At 69.7% G+C, this 11,617-nt stretch overlaps 1 protein-coding gene across 1 annotated transcript in view; it reads left to right on the top strand.

The window, feature by feature from the left end:
* CEP170B (centrosomal protein 170B) overlaps positions 1,318-11,617 on the top strand; it is a gene marked incomplete in the record, with an annotated part of 25,037 nt that continues 14,737 nt past the window's right edge. The window contains 3 exon segments of the mRNA XM_018066313.1: positions 1,318-1,435; positions 3,743-3,874; positions 10,565-10,654. Coding sequence (XP_017921802.1) covers positions 3,770-3,874; positions 10,565-10,654 — 195 coding nt within the window.

Here is an 11,617-nt window from a genome sequence, read left to right on the forward strand (position 1 = left end):
TGCCCTACCTCTTCTCTTCCAGGGCTGGGACTGGACGCTTGACCGCTTCCCCCTTCCCCGACCCCCACTCTTCTCTCAACCACGCTCTTCGGGGCCGCAGCTCTCAAAACCCTCATCTGATCAGGTCGCAGCCAGCATCAAGCACTCCCTGGGCGCCACTCTGCCCTTGGGATGAAGCCCAAGCTCCCCGATCACCTGGCCACAGGTCCTTCCCCTGCCCCCTGGGACCCCTCAAGTCCCCTCGCAGTGCGAGCTCCCTTCTTGCGCTGAGCCGGGCACAGGTGGCACCGCCCACCGCCGGGCGCACTGCTGGGACCCTCCTCGCCCTTCCCTCTGCAGGTGCGTTTCCCCCAGAGCTGCCCTGGTGCTCCCTTCTGTACCGTAGGGACAGGTCAGGGCCTGGCTCTGTCCGCGGCCAGAGACCCTGGGGCGGGACGGGGCGGGCCCCGGAGCTCCGGGTGCCAAGCAGGGGGCCCCGGTCGCGCCCGTGAACCCTCCGTGGCTCCGGCCGCCCAGGCCCTGAAGCCCAGCTCCCAGGGCTTCCCGCGCTCTGGCCGCGCGCCTGCTCCCTCGGCCCAGGCCTGCCCTGGCCGTGAAGGCGAGAACGCCTACGAGCCGAACCCCACCGCGGCGTCAGCCCCCGCCCTTAATCCCTCTCCGCCTGGAGGTCCTGGGACACCGGACACCTCGGTGGTAGCGCCCAGGGCGCGGCGAGCGGCCCGGGGGCACTCTCTCCCGGACCCCGCGCCCCGCCCCGGGGGGACGGAGGAGGCCCCTGCGCCCCGCCGGCCCCCGGCCCTCGGAGAGAACGCCTGCGGTCGGGCGCGGGGGGCCCGCGAGGGCGGGGCGCGCCCCGGGGCTCTCCGCCGCCCGCCGCCTCCTTCGCCCTCCAGCCCTCACTGGGGCGGGCGGGGCCGAAGGTGAGAGGCCGGGGGTGCAGCTCGAGCTTCGGGCTCCCGGAGCTGGGTTAAGCGTTAACCGGGCGCGGGCTCGGAGCCAGGACGCGGGGAGGCTGCGGGCACCGGGCTGCGCCCGGCACGCAGGGGCGGGTCCCTAAGGCGAGGCGGGGCGCAGAGCTGGAGGGAGGGGTCTGCGAGCCCACGGGGGCGCGGGGGAGAGGCGGCCGGCCCGGGAGGCGGAGGCGGGGCGGGCGCGGGGGCGCGGGGGCCGCGCGCACCTGGCGCCCCGGGCCGCCCCGACCTGGATTTCCGGGGGGCGGAGGCGGGGCCGGGGGCGGGCCGGGGCGGGGCGCCCGCGGACGTCAGGGACCCGCCGCCGAGGCCCGGCGCCGCTCCGCCCGTGGGCTCGCCGGGCTGCCGCGAGCGTGCGGGCCGCGCCGGGCATGTCCTAGGCGGCGGCCCCGCCCAGCGCTCGGCCGGCCGGGCGGGCGGGAGGGCCGGGGCCGAGCCGGGACGGAGCCGGGGCTGAACCGCAGGTAAGACGCGCCGATCTGCGCCCGCGGCGGCCGGGCCTCCCCGCGCGCGCACCTGCGCGCCTCCGGAGCCGCGTGGGCGGCGGGCAGGGGGCCGAGGTGAGGGGTCCCGTGGGCCGGACAAAGGCGCGAGGGTGGGGGCTGCCGACGCACCTGGCCGGGCAGGTCCCCGCCGCCGCGGAGGCGGCCGGGGTCTGCGCCGGGCCGGGAGGGGCCGCCGAGCGCGCGTCTGCGCGGCCGGGAGAGAGGGGTCCCCGCCCAGGCACCGGCTGGGCCCCGGCCGTCCGCGGCGGGCGCTGATTCAGAGCCGGCGCCGCCCCCTCCCTCCCCCACCCCCGACCCGGGCCCGGCGCTCCCGCCGGCCGCCTCCCGGCCTGGCCTCCTCTCCGCGGTCCCTCCCTCCGTCTTCCTCCTCCTCCTCGCTGTCTCATTTCCCTTCCCCGCCGCCGCCTCTCCGCCGTCTCTGCCTCCTCTCCTGGCCCGGCCCCGGCCTCGGTTCCCTCTGCCCCTTCCAGCCGCCCGCCGCCGCCGCTCCCAAGCCCTTCCCAGCCCCTGCTCCGGGCGACTCCTCCTCCCCGCACCCCTGGGCGGGTGGCCCTTCTGGCTGGGGCGGCCGAGGGGACAAGTTTGGGGTGTTTATTATTCTCCCTCCTAGCAACGATGGCCAGCCCAGCTCCGAACCGGCCGCAGGCTGCTGGGGAGCGTCCACCGCTCCAGGCCTGGGCCTTTTTGGGATGGGCTGGCAGTGGCAGGGGCGGCCTGGCTCGGCCACAGCCGCATCACCGGGCTCTGGGGGTTTGGCCTCCCTTTGCCAGCAGAGGCTGTGGCCTTCTCTGGGTGGGGTCTCCGTTCCCAACTGCTGATGGGGACCTAGTAGCAGGTGACGGCAGAGGGCGGGAGCTGGGCGGGGTGGGGGCTGGGAAGCACCGAGATGGGGCGGGCATGCCCCTGGAGACAACCCGGAGAGAGCCCTCCCAGGGCTGCAGGGGCTTGGAGGTCCCCACCCCCTCAGCCTCCAGCGTTGGCCCCTCTGGCTGGACCTTGAGGAAGGGCAGGGGTCCCAGGATGAGGCTGCTCTGGCCGGCTGGGGCCGTCTTCTGGGTGGATTTTGTGTGTCTTCCCATGTGCTTGCCCGAGATGGCACGGGGTATGGGGTATGCCATGGATTACATGCTCACTTGGACCTTCACCGATGGGTGGGGCCTGGTGTTGAGACCCGGTTCTTAGCCTCAGGCGGAGCTCCCGGTGTGGGCGTTGCAGGGAGGAGGCCTGGGGGTGCTCCCCCGGGGTGCCAGCACCTTCCTCTCTCTTCCTGGTTAGTGTCTCACCTCTCACCTAGTCCCCGCTGCACACAGTGAGTCGGGTCAGGGACCTGGGACCTCCAGGGCTGGCCTCGCAGGTGTGCGGCGCGTGCTCAGACCCTGAGCTGGGTGTAGCTGCTCTCCCTGTCCTGAGCTCCTCCGTGACTTTGGAACAGGCCTGCTGCGTTTCACCCTGGACTTAGCACCCAGGGTGCCAGCAAGCCCTGGGCCCTCCAGGGCGTCTGCTCCGCTCCTGGGCCAGCCCCTGGACTCCCAGGCACGCATGACCCAGCACCTGGGCCTTGGCCCGTCCCCCTGCCTGGAGCCCAGCCCCAGGGGCTCGCGTGCCCACTTCCCCACCCCCGGCCTTGGATGGACCCCCCCCCCAGCGCTGCCAGTGCCCTTGTTTCTCTGTGTCGCTGGGACCTTTGCACAAGCTGCTCCCCTCCTTGGCGCCTGCCGACCGGCTGGAAGGAAGCCCCACGATGCGGGGACAGCGTGCGGCCCCCAGAGCCCGGGATGGTGCCTGCGTGTGCACACGCCCGCTCCAGGAGCGTGGCTCGGGAGCTTGTGGGCGGTGCTCCGAGTGTGTTTGGAAGCTGTGCGCACGCGTGTGTGGCATGAGTGTGTCTGTGAACTTGTGCTGGTGGTGACACGTCTCTGGGCAACAGGCAGGGGTCCCCCCCCCAACCCCCGACCACATCTGCCCCCAGGACCTCGGGCACCACAGCACCACCTCCCTCCTGGGCTCTGGCACCCAGACAGAGAAGAGGGTACACATGGACCCAGAGCATAAGGGGGACCTCAGCCTGGGAGGGGGTCTGTGGAGGACAGGCATGGTCCGGGAGGGGCTGGCCTGGAGCCCAGCCTTTCTGAAAGCAGCCGCAGTGGTGGCACCGTGAAGGTGCTTGAGGCCCAGTAGGGCAGGCTCGGAGCGGGCCTTCAGGGTGCCCAGGGGCTGGGGCCTAGGCAGGGGGGCCCCCTCTCTGATGACTCTTCCCACCCCCAGGGCCGGACGGGCCTCCTGAGCGCCAAGATGAGCGTCACCTCGTGGTTCCTGGTGAGCAGCAGCGGCACCCGCCACCGGCTCCCGCGAGAGCTCATCTTCGTGGGGCGAGACGAGTGTGAGCTCATGCTGCAGGTGAGTGGGCACCCGCGCTGGCCGGGGCAGGGGTGCTGCCCGGGGAGGAGGCCTGGGTCTCCCCATGGGCTCTGGACCCACAGCGGGCCCATGGGTCTTGGGTGGGCTCAAGAGCAGGGGGCCTGGGCCTCTTCTGATGGGAGGTCCTGATGCCGCTGGACTCATCAAGCCTGCCTTTGGAAGGTGCCTGAGAGCGGATCTGAGCACATCCTCGTTGCCCAGGGGCCCCAGCTGGGCTGGGAATCGGGCTACAGGGCCAGCTCTGACCAGGGGAAGCCCAGTGCCCCCGCGGGGGGGGGGTGGCTGGAGAGGCTGGCAAGGCACTAAGTGCCAGGATGCCAGGCACTCGGCAATCAGGAATTTCTGTCTGGCCCTAGTTTGCGTTGCACTGACCTTGGCTCCCGAGTCTGGCTCCTAGGATCAGGGAGGGCAGGGCGGGGGGCCGGAGACCTGAGCCTGTAGAGTCCACAAGGTTCCCCCATCCTAATGGTCGTCATCAAGTCGGGCTCCCTGCAGCCCCGAGCCCTCCCCGGCATGGCGCCTGGGCCCCTGTCCCCAGGGCCGCCAAGCTCCACAGGTCCCACCGTGGGACTCTCAGGAGGTGTCCTTGGTGGGCTGCACTGCCTGGTCCAACCAGGGGCCCACTCAGGGCCAGGTGAGACCCGTGTGCTGCCTCCACACTCCCTGGGGTTCGTCAGGCTTCCGGCCGCAGCCAAGGATCCCAGCCAAGCGCGCGGCCACTCGGGCAGCACGTGCAAGGCCTGTGCACGTCCAGACACCCTGGCTTCTCCAGAGATTTGCCCGCCTCCAGACCCAGCAGGACGCTGACTTGCTGCCTTTGCTTGTTTGGTCTTTTCAGTATCTCTGGTCTAGAGTGGCCTCTCCCTTTTTCTCTTTGCATCTTGTCTCTGGAAGTTGCCTTTGGAAGGCTCTATGCAGGCCTGGGCAGGTGTCTTCTGTGACGGGCTGGGGACAAGGCTGAGGCCTTGCGGGTCACACGCCTCCATCACAGCCTCTCGCCTTTGCTGTTGTCCCGAAGCACTGTGCTCAGTCCAGCGGGCGCCAGTCAGACTTTGTCTGTGGATGTTGAAATGTCAGTTTCATATTATCTTCACCTGCCCTGGAAGAGTCTTTTTGTTTTGACCGTGGGAAATGGAAAGACTGTTTCTCAGGCCCACGTGAAACAAGCAGAGGCCGTAGGCTGTGCCTCTGGGGCGGCTGACGCGAGGCCTGGGTGCGGCTGGGGGCTCCCTGGCGGTGCCATGTGACAAGACCCCCGTTGTCTGTCAGTTGGTGAGAGATCTGAAGGGGTTGCTGCCTTTGGCCCTGATCCCTGGCAGGGAGTTGTGTGTTCCTTGCTGTGACTGAGTGTGTGGCCCCCCAGGGTGGCCAGGAGGGCCTCTGGTAGGGGGCCCTGCAGGGGCCTGGGGGTGCTGGGGCCGGCGCGCTTGCTCCTCCCCCTGCCCGGCCCTGTCCCCACACCAGGCCCTCACTCCGCCTGCTGCTTTTCCCCAGCGTTGGAGGAGACGCTCCTGGTGCAGCGGGGGCAGGGTACTCAGAGCTAGTCGGGGGTCTGACTCCCTAGTTTCTGGGCCAGTTGATGGGGGAGCCCTGAGCAGGGTGGAGGGCCAGGCCAGCTTCATGCTGGGCCAGCTCCTGGCCTGGGGGCACCCTCGTTTCTGCCCTTGGCTGTCCTGGGTGCTGTGGCTGTACATCCATCACACAAGGAAACTGAGGCTCCAGGTGGTCGTGTAGCTGGAGAGTGAAGTGGGAACACCGCCCGCTCCACCCACTGGCCCCTCGCTTAGGACGCCCCACGCCCTTGTCTCCTGGGCTGTGCGGTCCTGCCAGCCCCCTTCACCCGCAAGCCCAGAGCCCCTGCTAGGGAGTTCCTCACCGCCACACCCCTGCCTGACCTCAGTCCCCCAGCCCCCGCTGCCCAGCCCGAGTCCCCCACCCGGATGGGATTCCCTTCGGCTTCTCCCGGGGGCAGCTCCAGGCTCCCCGGCCTCCTGGCTCCTGCCTGGCGGCCCCCGTGGCTCCTGCTCAGCCTGGGCGCTGGGCGCACGAGGCCTCTCCCTGGAGGCCCTGTCCACACCCACAGCCTCGGCCCCCGTCTCCGCTCACGTGACACACACGGTGACTCACTGCCCTGTCCCCAGGCCCTTGTGTCCCCAGCTCTGGGCATCTCAGAGGCAGCCCCAGCCTGCTGCTGCTGAGCAGACCCCTTGTCCTCCGACCCGCCCGGTGTCCAGGGCAAACCCCAACCTTCCCTCTCCCCACCTTGTGCCTCAGGCATCCCTGAGTGCCGCCCCCCCCCCGCACCCCCGGCCTCCGTGGGGGCCCGCCTGTCCCCGCCTGCCCCAGCTCTCTGGCACCCCCGTGCCTGTCCCAGCCCCTCCTCTCAGCTGCCCTCTCCTCTCCCATCCTCACCCTCTTCCAGCTGCTTGTTCCTGGAGCGCCCAGGCCTGCCCTCTGCGTCCATTCCTACATTCATGATGCTCACTGACCCCACGCTGGAGCCTGGGGTCCCCATGGCAGGGCTGGGCCGGCCACAGACACGTGGGAGGAGCCAGATGATCCCCCCAGGAGACAGACAGAAGGGGGCACTGAGGTTGGGACAGGGCTTGTGACATGCTGAGAGCCGAGGAGGAGGAGCCTGGGGGTGCTGCTGGAGATGGGGGTCCTCTCGGGGGACGGAGGAGGCTGTGCGATGAGGGGAAGGCTGGGGAGCAGGGGGCTGCCCGGAGGCTGTGCTGCCATCCAGGCAGGGGCCTCCGAGTGGGGGCCCAGGCGGGGGCGTTGTGTCCTGGGGGTGGTGCTGCCTGCCTGGCCTCGGTGCCCCCAGACTCTTCAACCGGCCCCCCGCGCACCTTAGGGCATGGCTCCCGGGCTGAGCCTGGCTCCCCCGGGCCTGAGCAGGGATGACTGTGGGGACCGGGGCCCAGGCCTCCAGCTGTGGCTCCTGCACCGTGGCCCAGGCTCTGGTGCAGGGCGGGTGTCATTACGTGTGCACACACGTGTACACACGCACAGACGTGTCGGTGCACCCATGCATGTGTGCACGCACACGTGCATGTTGGGCGTGGTGTGTGTGAGAGAGCGCCTGTGTGTGTCTGTGGCGAGAGGTCCTCTCCGCTTCCCCGTTCGCCCCTTGGGAGGGCGTCAGCCGGGCTCCGTCCGCGCCCGTCCTTACCCAGAGGCCGGCCAGGGAGCCCCTGCACACCCCCCCGACACGGGCAGGCCGCGGGCGCTGTGGCCCAGCTGGGTGGTGCTGGGTGTGCGCTGGCAGGAGGGTGTGCCCAGAGCCCCGGGCTTGGCTGCTGCTGGATTCCGGGCAGGGCTTCCACCCATGGAGGGCGTCAGGCCTGAGTTTTGGAAGCCCGTCTTTACTCCGATTTAAAGGGAGCACAGTTAGGTCCTCTCCCGAAGGCCCGTGTGTCTGGAACTTCTCTAGTCTATTTCGCAGGCCTGTGACCCACCCGCTCCACTTGCCACGCCCCCTGCTTTGGGTCCTCTTAAGTCTGAAGGCCCAGGCCTCCTCCCCACCTCCTGGGTGGGCCTCCAGCCTCTGAGCTGGCCTTGGTGGGGTGGGGTTGCCTCCGGCCTGGGGCTTCAGCCCAGAGGGGGAGGGGTTCTGGATGTGGGGCCCCTCCCTGCCTGGGCCCAGGGGGTCCTGGAGGTCCCTGCAGTCTGGGGAGGGGCTGTGGCCGGGGCTGTGCCTGGAGTCGAGGGGCCCTGGGAACTGGAAGGGGCAGCCCAGGCTCTGGGTGCAAATGAGGGGGGCTGTGCCAAGTCCCAGGAGCCAGGAGGTGGGCAGGGTGGGCTATCTTGCCGGGAGAAGAAAGTAGACCGAGGGAGGGGTGGTCCTGGGCAGAGGACCCTGGCCCAGAGCGGGCAGGGCACCTCCAGAGCCTGCACGGCGATCTGGCCAGCAGGCTGGTGGGGGCACAGTGGGGAGGGGAACGTTCAGGGAGGGCTGCAGCTTCCGAGGAGCCCTGGAAAGTTCAACAGAAGAGTCAAGTAAGGCCAGGGGAGGGGCTGTGGGGATGGACAGGGGTGGGCTGACTGGGGTGCTGACTGGGAAGGCAGGGGCCTGGGGGCATGGCCGGAGCAGCTGGGGGCCTTGGTTGGCGGCCCTCCCGAGGGAGGCTGAAGGGCCAGGTGGGCGAGAAGGAGAAATTGGGTTTGGCCAGGCTGGGCTTGACCCACCCGGAAGGCAGCGGGGGGAGGGTCCCGGAGGCGGGGGTCTGAGGCTCAGAGATGAGGAGAGGTGTTCAGGTCCGAAAGGCGGGTCTAGAAGCCCCTCTGGGGCCACACCTCGGCAAAGGTGGCAGCCGAGCCTGAGGGGCAGAGTGCGCTCCTGCTGCCCACCCCTTGGGCCTCGGGCCGGGCGCAGCGCCCTGGTCCCATCACGCCCCAGTGTGCAGCCTCCAGCAGCCTCTTCCCAGGCCCATGATGCTGGGAGGCCTGACGCCCGGCCAGCTGGAGAGCACAGTCTAGCCCCAGTGGCATCCAGGTGTTGGGCAGCTGGACATGGAGAGGGCATGGGAGGAGGTGAGCCCCGGTCCTCCCGGCTGCCCTCTGGACTCCAAGGAGTGCCCGACCCGCGGGGCCTCCCACGGGGGCAGTGATCTGATGGGAGAGGGCGGGCGAGCCTGAGCACACTGCCAGGGAAGCTGCTGGATCTTGTCTAGGCCACTTGGAGGAGGGGGCGGGGTCCCTCGTGTGCCTGCCCCGGCCCCTGCCCCCCGGCCCCACCCGGCCAGGCCACGGCAGGGGCTACCTCGGGGCCCAGCAGGGAGTCCAGTGGGGGAGCTGGTGCCTGTGTCCGGGCACAGGCCGTGGCCAGGGTGGCCAGGAGCTGTCTAGCTGCGGGTGCCAACTTTGGCTGAGAAAGTTAGGGCCAGGGCAGAGACCAGGCCTGGGGTGCGGGGCAGTAGGTCTCAAGGACAGACTTGGCTCACCTGAGACTCGTTACTTGGGGAGCCAGAGCCTCCTGCCCCAGCGCCGTCCATGTGAGCCCAGGGAAGCTCAGTGGTCCTCCCTGGGAAGCCCCCAGGTGGGGACTGGGGTGCTGCGGCAGGTGGCTCTGTGTCAGGGAGGCCCTGGCTGGCCCCGTGGACTCTGCACCGCCCTTGAAACCCCTGCACCCCCACTCCCTCCAGGGGCCCAAGGGTCCGTGGCAGGATGAGGTGGGGGCCCGGCAACCTACTCGGGGGCTGTCACATAGCAGTGTCGTCATGCCCCGACCGGCCAGCGCTGGCCTCGGCACCCAGGACAGGCCCAGGGCTGTGGCCCCCGCGAGCCTGCCTGCTGCAGTCTCCTTTCCAGGTCCTGCCTTGGTGCCTCTGCCAAGCTGCGTGACCTTGGGTGCAGGCAGGGCTGGGCCAGAGCCCATGTCCGCCTCTCCCTCGTGTGCTCTTGGGTAGGGAGGCCCGGCCCTGGGAGCTCCCGTCCTGGGGGCGGGTGCTGGAGCCTCTCCTGGAAACTGGTCGTTTCTGGATGATGCTGGAGGGGCTGGGTGGGCAGAGCCTCAGAGAAATGGCTCCCAGTGGTGGTCGCTGGCGGGGGAGGGCTCTGGGCCCTCACCTGTGTGAGCTGAGAAGCCTGGGGGGTGGCGACGTGGAGGCTCAGGTGCTGGGCCACCCTCCCCAGGGCCTGGGTGGCAGGGAGCACGTGGGCCCCGTGGGCCCTACAGCTGTGCTCTGGACGCGGGTTGTCTCGTGGGCACTCCTGGAGGGCTGAGCGGCAGCACCCCTTGGCGGCTGGTCCTGCCGGTCTCACCTGGGGCTGGACCTCAGCCAGGGCTCACCCGGTGCAAGGAGGGTTGCAGCTGCCCCTGGACCCGAGGGGACTCTGGCACTGAGGAGTGGCCGCGGAGCGGGCGGCGATGCTGTGCTCAGACCCCCAGCCCCTTGGCCGGGCAGGGCGGCCTGTGCGGGCGCTTCCTGATGGAGCAGAACGTGACCCCGTGACCTCGTCCCTGCCTCTGTCGCCCAGAGTGGAGGGACTGCAGCTTGACCATGTGAGGGAGCTGGGCGGGACGCTGGTGAGCTGGTGGCCAGGGCGGAGGCACTATGTACACACGCTTATGTGGCACCTGGGCGGCCGGATGTACACTCAGGGTGTGCGAGCCTGGTGCACGCCAGCGGAAGTGCGTGTGCATGCGTGCGCATGTCCACCACTCCGAGAGGCGTGCACAGTGGGACTGGCTGGGTGGGGTGGGGGCTGGGGCTCCCCGACCCCCCAGCCGTCCCTTTGATCCTCCCTTTGGGCTCCAGTCCTCCCCCGGCCTCCAGCCCCTTGGGAGTGAACAGCCTGTCCCCGAGCATCCGAGGGTGTCCAGCCCTTCCCACGCTCCCCCAGGAGCAGTGGCGGGGAGGGCAGTGGGTGCTGGCCAGCTGGTGCCCGCTGGCCACAGAGGGAGGGCCCAGAGCGGCAGGCTGGTGCGGGAGGAACCCGAGGCTCCTTGGTGCTGCGCGGGCTGGCTGGGTCTGGCCCGCATGGGCTTTCTGGGGGGGGGCGCACACTGAGGTGTGGAGACGTGACTGAGACGCGTGTGCTGTGAGGCGGGCGGCCTGGTGGGGTGTGACCTGGGCGGGGTGGGTGGATGCGGGGCCACCTGTGGGGTCCCTTCCCCTGGGTCCCCTTCCGGGAGGCCACCTGAGGGCCTCCGTGTCTCTCCAGTCCCGCAGCGTGGACAAGCAGCATGCTGTCATTAACTACGACCAGGACAGGGACGAGCACTGGGTGAAGGACCTGGGCAGCCTCAATGGGGTGAGTGCGGGGCTTCTGTGCTGGTCACGCCCCTTCCCACAGGCCCTGCCCGCCCCTGGCCCCGCCCCTCACCTTGGCCCCGCCCATCGCCTTGGCCCAGAGCCCTGCCCCCCTATCGTCCTCCAGGACCTCCCGCTCTGGTGGCCTCCTTGGGAAGGCTCCCTCTGGGCAGGGCCCCTAGGAGGAGGGGCTGCCTTCTGGGAGGAGGGGAGTCAGGCCCTCAGGAGGGCAGGGGAGGTTTGGGGATCTCCTGCAGGCTGGAAAATGGGCTCCTAAGATGGATGGATGCTGGGTGTCCCATCCTAGCGGCATATGTGAGCTCTTTTGCGAGTTGGGAGTGGCAGGTTCAGAGAGGTGACCAACAGGAAGTTCCTGGCTGCAGGAGCAAGTGAGTGGGTGGGCAGAGACTGGCAGGGAGGACAGGAGGGGCCCTCCGCAGGGTTCGGCGTCTGTCTGGGCGTCTGGTTCCTTCTGTGTTTGGTTCCCTGCCCTGGAGGCTGTTTCAGTAAGAAAGCAAACCACCAGCCTCCCTCCAGCCAAGGAGGACCCTGCCCCCGACCCCCCGCCCTGAGCTGGGGGTCCCACAGCACGCTCAGGCCCACCCTGACTCCACCAGTTGCTGAGTGACCCCAGCCGGGGGTCTCGGTCACTGCTGGAGTCTGTCCCCGAGACCCCTTCTCCCTCAGCCCCCCAGTCAGATGAACCATCCCTGCCCCAAGGGGGCTGCACAACCTGGCCAGCCTTGCCCAGGGCCCCCCTGCAGGTCTGGGGACTGCCACCCAAGGGCCTCGGGCGCTGGGGCTGGCAGGGGCCCTCTGTGTCCGTTTCACAAGGGTGTCATGGCTCTGTGCTCGAGGGCTGTGCCAGGGTCCCTGGGTGCTGGGTGGGCCCCACGCCTTGGCCTCCCTTCCAGCCATCTGTCCTGTGGTCCCTTTGGGGCGTGACGCTGGTGTGCCCGTGTCC

The sequence above is a fragment of the Capra hircus genome, chromosome 21 (assembly GCF_001704415.2).
Source record: "Capra hircus breed San Clemente chromosome 21, ASM170441v1, whole genome shotgun sequence".
Taxonomy (NCBI): domain Eukaryota; kingdom Metazoa; phylum Chordata; class Mammalia; order Artiodactyla; family Bovidae; genus Capra; species Capra hircus.